The sequence below is a fragment of the Lagenorhynchus albirostris genome, chromosome 18, assembly GCF_949774975.1.
Source record: "Lagenorhynchus albirostris chromosome 18, mLagAlb1.1, whole genome shotgun sequence".
Taxonomy (NCBI): domain Eukaryota; kingdom Metazoa; phylum Chordata; class Mammalia; order Artiodactyla; family Delphinidae; genus Lagenorhynchus; species Lagenorhynchus albirostris.
In genome coordinates this window covers 16,295,571-16,308,127 of record NC_083112.1, presented here as the reverse complement: position 1 = coordinate 16,308,127, position 12,557 = coordinate 16,295,571, and the positions used below count along the sequence as shown (strand labels likewise).

The 12,557-nt window shown below is 37.6% G+C and overlaps 2 protein-coding genes across 8 annotated transcripts in view; one reads left to right on the top strand and one right to left on the bottom strand.

Annotated features, from left to right (window-relative positions):
- The window catches only part of SERPINE3 (serpin family E member 3), a 32,050-nt gene extending 21,880 nt beyond the window's left edge, over window positions 1-10,170 (top strand). Inside the window, exons 7-9 of the mRNA XM_060129000.1 lie at window positions 6,921-7,007; window positions 7,520-7,603; window positions 10,053-10,170. Coding sequence (XP_059984983.1) covers window positions 6,921-7,007; window positions 7,520-7,603; window positions 10,053-10,096 — 215 coding nt within the window. The 3' untranslated portion in view covers window positions 10,097-10,170. The remainder of the gene's footprint in view (window positions 1-6,920; window positions 7,008-7,519; window positions 7,604-10,052) is intronic.
- Window positions 1-12,557, bottom strand: part of INTS6 (integrator complex subunit 6) — a 109,910-nt gene that overhangs the window by 10,338 nt on the left and 87,015 nt on the right. For 3 of the 7 annotated variants that reach the window (XM_060128997.1, XM_060128998.1, XM_060128999.1), the window contains one exon: window positions 6,913-11,703. In XM_060128997.1, the coding sequence (XP_059984980.1) occupies window positions 11,610-11,703 (94 nt within the window). In that variant the 3' untranslated portion in view covers window positions 6,913-11,609. Of the gene's footprint in view, window positions 1-6,911; window positions 11,704-12,557 lie in introns of those variants that run through there. The other 4 variants (XR_009536729.1, XM_060128995.1, XM_060128994.1 and 1 more) reach the window with 2 other exon arrangements.

The window sequence follows — 12,557 nt, the reverse complement described above, 5'->3', positions numbered from 1 at the left end:
AGCCAGGAAGCCTATCCTACAGCCCTGCTTGGGCAAAGAGCCAAGCCAGATGGCCTGCCCAACTGTTGAGCATAGCCCCTGACACCATACAACCAGGAAGACTGATTGGTGACTCTGGACGGTCTTGGAGCCCAACCCATGGTACCACCAAGCCAGATCCCGGCCTGTCACTGCACCTGGCACAGAGCCCAGCCAACAGCACCACCCAGTTGGAAAATACAGCCTGAGACCCCACCTGACCAGGAATGATTGCAGAGCCCATCCCATAACTGCCCAATCATGGTATCCAATCAGTGCACCATCCTGCCAGGGAACACAGCCTGAAACCTCACCCAACCAGAGGTGATTACAGAGCTAGTGGCCCAACCCAACCATAAAACATAGCCAGAAGCCCCACCTGAACAGGGAGCCCCTGCAGTGGCCCCACTTGAACGCACAGTCCAGCCAGCAGACCCACCCAACCAAGTAACCCAGCCAGCAGCAACCCCTGCAACCTCAGAGCATATGCAGTAGCCTTGCTCAGAGACCCTGAGAGAGAACCTTACTTGCCCACGACTGCTACCAGCTGACTGGTGAAGGTCTTTCCCTGCCAAAGCAAACCTGTGAAGTCTGGAAGAGGAGACTGCTTACTTAAATACATAGATATTAATGCAAGGAATGAAGGATCATGAAGAATCAGAAAAACATGATACCACCAAAAGAAACAAAGCTCCAATAACTACCCTAAAAAAATGGCGATCTGTTAACTGTCTAACAAAGAACTCTGAGTAATCCTCTTAAAGAAGTTCAGTAAACTACAAGAATGCACAGACAAACAAAATTAGGAAAACAGTGCACAAATAAGTAACAAGTTCAACCAAGAAATAGAAACCATCAAAAAAACCAAAACAGAAATCCTAAAGTGTAAGAATATAATGACTGCACTGAAGAGTAAGAGAGCTTCAACAGCAGACTTAACCAAGCAGAGGAAAAAAAATTGGTGAACTAGAAGATATATCATTTGAAATTAGTCAGAGGAGCAAAAAGAAAAAAAGAGTGAAGAAAGTCTATGGGAGCTGGGGACATCCATCAAAAGAAACAATATATACATTATGGGAATCCCAGGAGGAGAAGAGAAAGAGAAAGGGATAGAAAGTCTATTTAAAGCAATATTGGCTGAAAACTTCCCAAACTTGGAACAATAAATGGGCATCCAGATTCATGAGGGCCCAATGACCCCAAATAGGTTGAGGATGAAAAGGGCTACACTAAAACACATTATAATTAAATTGCCAAAAGACAAAGAATTTTGAAAGCAGCGAGAGAGAAGAAACAAGTTACATACAAGGGAACCCCCATAAGACAATCAGTGGGTTTCTCAACAGAAACTTTGCAGGCCAGGAGAGAGTGGGATGACACATTCAAAATATTGAAAGAAAAAACTGTTAACCAAGAATACTATACTGACAAAGCTGTCCTTCACATATGGAGAGACAAAGACTTTCCCAAGCAAACGAAAGCTGAGGGAATTCATCACCAATAGACCTGTCTTACCAGATATGCTAAAGGACATTCTTCCAGCTAAAATAAAAGAATGCCAATTAACATTGTAAAAATGTATGAATGTGTAAAAATCACTGGTAATAGTAAATATATCATCAAAATCAGATTCTCTAATATTGTAATCGTGGTATATAATTAGATAGAACTCATCAATAAATTTAGTAAAGTCGTAACATACAAAGTCAACATACAAATATGAGTTGTTTTTTATACACTAACAATGAACTATCTGAAAAAGAGATAAAATAATCCCATTTACAATTGCATCAAAAACAGTAAAGTACGTAGGAATAAATTTAACCAAGGGGATGAAAAATCTCTACACTGAAAACTACAACACATTGATGAAAGAAATTGAAGAAGATACAAATAAATGAAAAGACATCCTGTGTTCATGGATTGGAAGAATTAATGTTGTTAAAATTTCTATACTACCCAGACCAATCCTCAGATTCAATGCAATCCGTATCAAAATTCCAGTGTTTTTCATAGAAACAGAAAAAAAACAATCCTAAAATTTGTATGGAACCACAAAAGACCCAGAATTGCCAAAGTAATCCTGAGAAAGAACAAAGATGAAGGTGTCACATGTCCTGATTTCAAACTATATTACAAAGCTATAATAATTGAAACAGTACGGTACTGGCATTAAAAACAGACAAACAAGTGGACCAGAATTGAGACCCCAGAAATAAACCCATGCGTATGGAGTCAACTAATATTTGACAGGGAAGCCAAGAATACTCAGTGGGGAAAAGACAGTCTCTTCAGTAAATGGTGTTAGGAAAACAGGATATTCACATGCAAAAGAATGAAACTGGACCCCTATCTTACACCACTCACAAAAATTAACTCAAAATGGATGTCTGAAACCATAAAACTCCTAGAAGAAAACATAGTAGAAAACTCCTTGAAATTGGTCTTGGCAATTATTTTTTGGATATGACACCAAAAGCACAAACACCAAAAGCAAAATTAAACAAGTGAAACTACATCAAACTAAAAGCTTCTTCACAGCAAAAGAAATAACTCACAAAATGAAAAGGCAACATATTGAATGGGAGAAAATACTTGCAAACTACATATCCGTTAAGGGGTTAATATCCAAAATGTCTAAGGAACTCATACAACTCAATAGCAAATCATCATCATCATCCAATTTAAAAATGGGTAGAGGATCTGAATAGACATTTTTCCAAAAAGACACACAAATGGCCAACAGGTACATGAAAATGTGCTCAACATCGCTAATCATCAGGGAAATGCACATCAAAACAATGAGGTATCACCTCACATCTGTGAGAACGGCTGTTATCAGAAAGATAAGAAATAGCAAGTGTTGGGAATTCCCTGGTGGTCCAGTGGTTAGGACTCCACGTTTTCACTGCTGAGGGCGCAGGTTCGATCCCTGGCCAGGGAACTTAAGATCCCACAAGCTGTGTGGCACAGCCAAAAAAAGAAAAAAAATAGCAAGTGTTGGTAAGGACGTGGAGAAAAGGGATCCCTTGTGCACTGTTGGTAGGAATGTAAATTGGTGCAGCCGCTACGGAAAGTAGTCAAATAGAACTATCATATGATCCAGCAATTTCACGTCTGGGTATATATCCAAAGGAAATTAAATCACTGTGTCACAGAGATATCTGCACCCTCATGTTCATAGTAGCATTATTTATAACAGGCAAGACATGGAAAAAAGCTAAGTGTCTATCACCAGGTGAATGGATAAAGGAGTTGCAGTACATACATATGCAATAGAATATTATTCGGCCATTAAAAAGAAAATCCTGCCATTTGCAACATTATAGAAAAACCCTGAGTGCGTTATGGTAAGTGAATTAAGTCAGAGAGAGAAAGACAAATACCGTATGATCTCACATACATGTGTAATCTAAAAAACCTAAACTCATAGAATCAGAGTGTACAATTGTGTTTGCCAGGGTGGGGAGAATGGATGAAGGTGGTCAAAGGGTACAGATATAAGATGTATTACTTGTGATATATACATACATAAAATATCACACTGTACACCTTAAATGTACACAATGTTACATATGTCAATTTACATCTCAACAAAGCTGGGTGGGAGGGTGGGGAGAAAGAAAGACGTGAGGAGTGGGCTGGAGGAGAAGGATGGAGAAAGGAACTAAGCACCTACTTTCAGAGGCCATTTCAGATTCTTTCCAGCACTCACTCTGTATATGCTGGGCTGGGTGCTATGAGACACACACTTGCCATCTACAATTAAGTGACAAGAGGATGAGAAAGATAAACTAGAAGCAAATTCGCAAATTCTGGCAATAACTTTTTCAAAGCCATTAATGTTACCAATAGTAAGTGATAATAACTGGGAAGACAAAAGACACAGCAAATGATAATGTTTGTCCTGCTTTGTGAGAAGCTGAAATGTAGAATTACTACTTTATATTTTGCAAATCTTACATTTACACAATGTCATATTATCAAAACTCTTAAGCCTTTTCAAAGCATGGCCAATCACATAAAAAGAATGACAGGCTCCACTCACAAAGGGGAAGGGACACTGTTTTAAGTCATTTGGAGGAGATTTGCCAAAGACTCGTTCTGTGCTGTGCCCCAGTGATTCCAAGGACAGCAACCAACATTTCCTTACAAGTGAAATCAGATTAAAGAACATTAAGTCAGTTGTTTTTATGGGAAAATGAAACAAATGTACAGTGTGAGGAGTGTCGAGTATTCATTCATCCAACATTTACTAAACACATACGTGTACCAAGCATTATTATGCTAGTTGAGCAAAGTAAATATTTAAAACAAATAATACAGCTTCTGCTTTCTGGGAACTAACAATCTAATGAGGAAAGTTGAGATGGAAATACTTATATAAGATGTTATGGAAGAAGGGTAGAGTAAGCCAGGGAGGGCAGGAAGAATTTTACCTGTTTGCTTTGGATATTGAAATGTAATATAGGAGCAGAAGAGTTTATTGGGCGGGGGGAAGGCGGCTAGTTTCCCAAAGTATGTTCTGTAGAATGCTAACCTGCTAAATTTGGAGACAGGAGACAGTGTGGGTATTTCCATGGTTAAACACTACATATTATAGCCCTCCTGTGGAGATTCACTATGAACATTAGCAAATTAGCAGCTCTAAGAAGTCCACTATTAAAAACAAAAGCACAAACCTATCGAACTTGCAGTTCCCATTGTAATTACTCATGGAACCCTTTTTAATAGAATAGCACCTATAAACAACCTTGGGAACAAATTTCGGGGAAACAGGTTGTACGGCCATCAATGGCACTAGACAGCTGCCAACACTGCAGGAGAGGATGAGCCCAAAGCCAGGAGAATCCCTTTGGGCTGATTTCATTAGTTGCTGCATAACATTTCCAGAGCTACTTAACAAAAGTAAGCAAATAGGGATCTGTAATACAAGATCAAGCAAGAAAAACACAAACCCACAGATGACTCCTGAATCCTTATTTTGATCACAAACATTGGTCTTCTGAAATGTTAACTCTTACCAGAGATAAAATGTATGAGAGATGAGGATGCTGGGACATGACAGGCTATGGGTCTTAGCCTATGTCTGTGCAAACATGTAAATGTCAATTATTGGACCACTCCTGTAATATGATGGAGAAAAAAGCTACTTAAATGAAACCTCAGTTGCAGTTTCAAGAAATTCAAAGAGCCAAGCCCATCTAACCAAAAACTCATCCATACCAACCAGTCGACCCCATTTCTCACATTGTGCCAGGGTGCCTGGACTCTACCACAAACGCATTTACTATATTCTAGCTGATAAAGAACCTTTGCTCATTTCATTAACATTTGTTTTAAATGTCTGGATGGCAAACTAGATAGTAATGAAGTCACAGATTAGTAAAAGCTTCTCATGACCATCAACCATTCCTTATACACACAATTCTGATCTGGGCACTGCATTTCAGTTTGCTCAATGAGTCAGTGAGACAGGCTAGTGAGTATAGAGAAATTTGTTTCTTTTCTAAAAGATCCCACAGAAAAAGACCAACTGCTACAATCAATCAGATTCTGCACTGGTTTTAGGACAAGCGATGGCAGGTGAATGTTTCCGTTGATTTTTCTCCTCCTCTGGCCCTTGTCTGGCCCCCTTCACTGATGCTGCAAAATATCTGTTCCTTACACTGAACACAGCCAACTCACAATTTCCTGTGTATGCCTTATTTACAAGATGGATGAAATGCTGCCTATTCTGTACTCCACTGGTATTATTCTCTCACGACATTCATTTGCCATCCCCTTGTATGTGCATGAGAAATGCAAAACAATTTAAATATTAGTCTAAGGTCTAACAAAGAAGCCCCCTCAAAATACATGTCCATCACAATGATTATTTTAAGACTCCTGCCACAGCTCCCTTTCTAGTGCGTCCTGCAGTGGACTAGAACACACTTTTCCAAGGTGGTGGCGTCTGTATGGAAAGGTGGGGTGGAAATAGGCACTGCACCTGCTGTCAGAACACCTGCATATGCCCGACTGGACCTCTTGTCAAGTGTGTGGCCTCAGATGACTTCACAGCTCACTCTAAAATGAGAGGGTTGGACTGAATGATTTCTAAAGTTTCTTCTCATTCTAAAGATTCTTACTTTCATTCTTTGTGTCATCAAGTACCATTTCACTGTGGAGAGTTGTTTAAAAATGATTGATGGCTAAATTACAAAAACCTGTCAATTCCTCTAACGCTTGGATCACTCAGATTCCTATTTGCTAAGCTTATAATATCTTTGAAATTGTTGGCATACAACTATTATAGTTCTAACTTCTCATTTTCTTTGCAAATTCTAGCCAATAAGGCAAGATAATTGCATAACTGATATACTCAGTATACAGAATGCAGTCATGAGGCATGAGACATTTTTTATACACTGCCTTTTAAGGCCCATAGTACAAACTTCTGTCATTTAAAAGTGGCTCCTAAAATGCAGCCCAAGAAGGCATTCAAGGGAAATCATCTCAGAAGCTTGCTGAATGTGCAGACTCCTGGGCTCCAGAATTTGCATTTTAACGCATACTATGGCAACCCTCATACCACCGAAATTTTAGAAATACTGACTAAAGATTTCAACAGTAACTAGAAATTATTTTTGAAAATTAACTATTGAAAAAAATGGGGCACAGACCTGAATGTTAATCTGAGAGGGGTTATTTATTAGATAATTTACCAAATTTGAGGTTTTGAAAGTTGCATAAATTATTGTACCTTAAAATTTCCCAAACAAATCTCTTCCTAACTACACAGTAAGCAGCATACGAACGAGACTGTAAGTAAAGTCCATTCTTTAAAAACGTACTAAAATCTTTCAACTAAATGCATCAAAATGCAAATAAACAATCACACTTTTATGTCCTGGGATTAGGCCAAGATGGTGTTTATGTTTCTGAAGCAATCCACAAAGCCAGGATTGAGGTTTCAGAGGAAGGCACCAAGGCATCTGCAGCTACAGGTATGTTCCTAAGAGCACAGTGTCAGCAACACTCAGTCAGCTGCTTCCCCCTTATCTCCCTTTGTTAGATTTATCCAGTTCAACCTTCACACTTCTAAGCCTCCCCACTAAGTCCACCCAAGTCCAGATGTAGCAGAGCATTCTAAAAAAAGAAATGTTAACAGAACAAAGTTTTTGAAAACTGATGGGAGAAAAGAGAGAGCCATTTTGAAAAGGATTTGTAGCACGACCCCATAAACAAGGAATAGAGTCATTTTGAAAATTACCTTCAGGAAGGAATTTATTCCATGGAATATTTTGAAAATAGGACACAGTGTTGGCTAAGTGGTATCTTTTCCCTTTAATTTTCCCATTTGCACCCCATCATAACACTAAACAATGCTATATCATTAGGATGCTTTTATTTCTCCAAAAATCAAGGCATATAAGTGACTTCGTATCCAATTTTAATAGTGACTTTCCTCAAATGAAGAGAAAATACAACGGGATTCTATTCTTTATCTTTCCTGCAGCTCTGTTGTTACTGAAAAGGTCTCGGATTCCTATTTTTAAAGCAGATCGGCCATTCATCTTTTTCCTGAGAGAACCCAACACAGGTATTACAGTATTTTTTGATAGGAGTCACATAAATTAAGTATTTATCAGCATCTCTCTAGCAACAAAGCCTCGTTTGTCCACCCTAACCTAAAACAAGCATTCCTTCTAGCTGGTTTCCATGGTGCTTCAGAAGCTTCTCAGTTGCTATGTCATGTATCCTGAGAAAGGGGAATATTTCATAACTACTGAGCAAACTAATAACCTCGGTGGCGTTTTTGCCTTCTGTTTCTCTCAGCTCATTTATAGTTGATGTAGGTCTTTAAAAATTCAGGTTTCTACTTCTGGGGAGACTTAAAGTCATGAAAGTAAAATAAATGATAAATCTTTTTTCCCCATTGTTGCCAAGCTTTCTTGGCCTTGAAGGATGAAAGAATTCCTTCAGGCCACTAGAGTGTCCAAGCAGTCCTCTGGCTCTCAGCACCCCTAGTATCCTAGGGAACGCACCTGCATTTCTATAGTTTTCCTGTTGATCTTTCTCAAGCTTGCTGAAGTTACGCAAAAATCAAATGTTTGCCCTAGTACTTGTTAGGTCCCACCATACAACCTCATCTTAATCCAAAGAGGGGATGGTACAGGCAGACCCTTAGCACATCAGAAGGACAAGCAGAAGTCCTTTAAGCATCAACAACAGTGAACAAAGTATTCAAATCATTCCTCTTAATGTTGCCCCACCCTCTCTGGCAATTACTTATCAGCCTAGGAAAGAAAAAGAGATTCTCAGTAAAGAGTTGTTGGCAAGTCTAAACAATGTGTCAAAAAGAGATAGGATGGAACAAGTCTAACAAAATCAAGCAAAAGTGGATCTACTTTAACTAAACATCAGGCATTATTTTTATTTATGGAGAGAAAAAAAGTCAAGTTAGAATAATGAAAATTACGCATAGGTTTTACACAAATTGTTAAGGAAATACTGTCAACATCATTTTATCTGAGAATCATTTGCATACTGCTGTAACTTATGCTAGATATCAAAGAGACACTTGCGACAAAAAGGATGAAGATAGTCATTCACTAGGAAATCATCTATTGGGGGATTATTTGGGGAGAAAAAGTCCATCAACAAAGTATATCCTCTTAGTATTTCACCATGATCATCCCAACCCCATATTTATTAGATGAAAGTGTCACTTATCACTCAGAACAGGCAACAGAGAGCCCTCTCTTAGAAAGGATACAGGTCAAAAAATGAAAGATGAAAAAAAAAAGACAGGTTCTACTCCCTCAAGAAACAAAGAAACAGGACTAAACTTGAACAGAAAGGTCACTGTCAAAAGCTCATAGCCAATAAAGGTTGATGACAGTTAAGAGAGAACAGTTTCTCTTTTGGAATTCAACTGCATAAAATGATGTAAAATCTTTGAACTACCTAGTAAAGGACACACCACTGTTTCCGTGCTAAGAGTTTCCAGAACGGCCATAGTAAACAGAATGAAAATACAATCCAACACCAGTTCCATAATCCGCCGCACGTCTAAATATAGTCCTTGTGAATTTATTTACCTCTCTTTCTGGGAGGTACTTGCCCATAACACACAAGGCAAAGTGGCTATTCTTCTGGTGACGGGGTATTGAAAGGACAAATGACTCTCAGCCTTCAGTACACCAAATTGACAAAGCTTACTGATAAGGGTAAATAATGATTCAATCAGTTGACAAATGGGACACATACAAGAACATTACAAAAAATGATCTTAACCTGAAAATTAAACTGTTGGAGAACATCATTTGTCCAGCCTACAGCCATCCATCCATTGATCTAAAGGGCCTAAAAGACATGATATTCCCCTCAAATGTACTCCCCCTCCCCTTTGCTTACAAAAATTCTGCAGTATTTCACTAATTCAACTAATATGCCCAGTTTCTTAAAATGTAAAAAAAACCTGCAAGAGATGAGATATTAAGCTTGAATTTTGATGGGTTTCAAAGCTTGTGACTAGGTTTTGGGATGAGGGCATAGAGTATGGAGGCAGAGAGATTAAGGACAAAAAGAGGAGACAGAACAAACTGCTTCTTTCCAACTCCCTCTAGGGTTCATACCCCAAAATGTATTAAAGGTCAAGCAAGAGTCTAAAGGATTATTACCTCATGAGCAACCTGTGAAATGCAACTAAGAACTTTCTGATAAGGAAAGTGGCCAAATATTGGACTAGATTGAGTCCCTTTCCTAAATATTTTTGTTAAGTATTAACTTTTATCTGAATGACTTGTAGTCCCCCTCCTGTTAATCTCAGAATCTAAACATATATAATTTAAAACCAGACAGTATATTCTGGATTTTGTGTATCTCTTGTTGAATTTAGCAATGTGACTGCAGCTAATTACCTTAACAATTCCATTTACTAAATGATATCCTGCTTAAAGGTATTTTGTAGAGGTGAAAACATGTTTAAAGAATTGCATATGAAAATACTATTTAACACTACATTAAATGCTTTTTTTTCTTGACAGCATTTGTCTTCAGTATTGGGAGAGTTTCAAATCCCCTAAACTGAATTAACAGATCTCAAGCATGTTCTCCACTTTCATCGATGCTTTTCTTCATAAAAAGTTACAATTTCATTTTGCTATACCCTTGATTTTAAAAATGTTCTGCTAAAGTATAAAAAGACAAGGGTATGTGATTTTCAAATATTATGAACCTAAAAATACTTCAATTTTACCATAATTTTATAAATTTATTTCACCCTCTCTTAATCTAAATGTATTTTAGCCTTCTTTTCTACTGGTTATCCCAAAAGCACTACAAGGCACAGCAGTGATCTATGAATGGTAAGTGAGTCAGGTCACAGGGTCACGTCCTCAGTAAGGACACGTGAGGCCATGTTGGACTGAGGGCGGACAGTGAATAGTGTTCAGTTTTCCTTATCCTGGATAACTTAGGGAGAATGCAAAACGAGCAAAGTCATTTGAAACATGTTTCCTTTCCATTTAGCTTCTAAATAAAATGGAGAGTTGAAGTGTAATAGCAGAGCAGAACAAAGAGATCCCTGTTGAAACCCCAGTCTGTTGTGAGACTTCTGTAAGTATGGCATCAAGCTGCTAAATGCTAGACGTTTCAGAGTATGTGGTATACCCCAAACTTACAACTCCCTGACCGATGGCTTCACCTTAGTGCCATCCACAATCCTAGTGAGAAAGGAAAAGGGGTTGAAGGAAAGTAAGTAAGGAAACCAATAAAGTCCAAAGGCGTCTGCTTTTTAAACAGCTTTAAAGAGTCTGCCTATCCGCCACAGATACCATCATTTCCATTATCTAGGCAGAAACGGAGCATGTTGGAGTGGCCAACAAAATCTAAGAACATAGAGTAAAAAGACAATGCAGATTATGTAACACGTAATTACAGTTAGGTTTAACAAATGTGAACTTCAAGTGGTGTATTTTTCCAATGCTAAAAAGCAAGGCCTTTAAAATTCCATTATCTTAAGATGGTTTTAAATGATTACTTTAAATGTGATTATTTCCTAAACCACACAAGAGTAAAATAGAGCATTTATTGATGGAATAACAAAAGTGCTTTTCTTAAATATTCTTCAAAATACATTTGTACAACTTACAATAATATATCCAAAATAACTGTATATACAAAACATTGCCTAGTTTTAATGTATGTGCTTTTTTCCCCAAAAATTACAAAGTAACTTCTTTTTTATTTTTTTGGCAAAGTTCAACCTTAACAGAGGTGACAATTTTAAAGGTTGGTTTAAGAAAATAGAACCTGAGGGAAATTGACACGCAAGAGTCAATGACAAGCAAGAGATTTGGAGGAATATTTTTAGTTTGTTAAATAAAAATGTTTTTTAGAGTGATACTTTTCACATTACAAAAATAAACCAAAATGAAGAAAAGGTCACTGTAAAATGATGGAAAAAGGATCTGTAGACTTGCTCTTAGTATTTCAAAAAGCCAACAATGCATGTCAAAAAATGAATGCAAGATCACAACAGTCTTGTATTTACTTTGTATTTGGAGAAGGTAGTGAAATAAGTGGCCACATTCTGTTTTCTTTTAATTGCTATTAATATGGTTGATCTGATTGGCTCTTCGATGAATTTCATCCAAGAAGTTCTCCAGTTGTTCTATTAGCATTCTTTTTTTAAACCTGTATAAAAAAAATAAGTAATAGTACTCTCAATTTCTTTTTAACAAATAGTTATATATCAGTATAATTTTTTTTAAAAGAGAGAAACTGCCTTGGAAAGATTTTTCAAAGTGAGATGAAAATGAAAATTCAACAACTTTATGATATATAAAATCTCTTGGAAGATTAGAAAATTATTTTATCAGTAGAGTATTATAGTTTGTTCCTAAAACAAATAATCCAGGCCTAAGTACAATGGGAAAGAGGTTATTTCTTCCACAATCAAAAAGAAAAAGGGGGGAGAAAAAACCCTAATAAATACAAGGGTTATAAATATTCCAGCAATATGGGTTCCCAAAGCAATGACTCCAATAGCTTCTTATGCTCTTTGAACACTGAATGTTGAATGGAATGTGAATAAAATATGAATATAATTCCCCACAAAATGGAAGAAGAAATGAAATTTGGGCAATTGCATTTAAACTGTGGTGTTCTACTATTACAATTTGAAAACTAGCAAATCAAGGACAATTAGACATCTGTAGTATAGGATACAGCAAACAAAGTTCAAGTTGCAAGTTTTAAATTTTTGCAGTAATAAATATAGTAGACTAAAATTGCTTTTGTCTGCCTAAGTATTAATACTGCTGATGCTTTTCAGAATATCCCAAAACACTGCCCAATCTATACCTACTTCCTCTCTACTTGTACACTAATATGACTACCGACCATAATATTACACAACTCTCTAAAAGGTGGCAGAAGTAGGGCTTCCCTGGTGGCGCAGTAGTTGAGAGTCTGCCTGCCGACGCAGGGGACGCGGGTTTGGGCCCCAGTCCGGGAGGATCCCACATGCCGCGAAGCGGCTGGGCCTG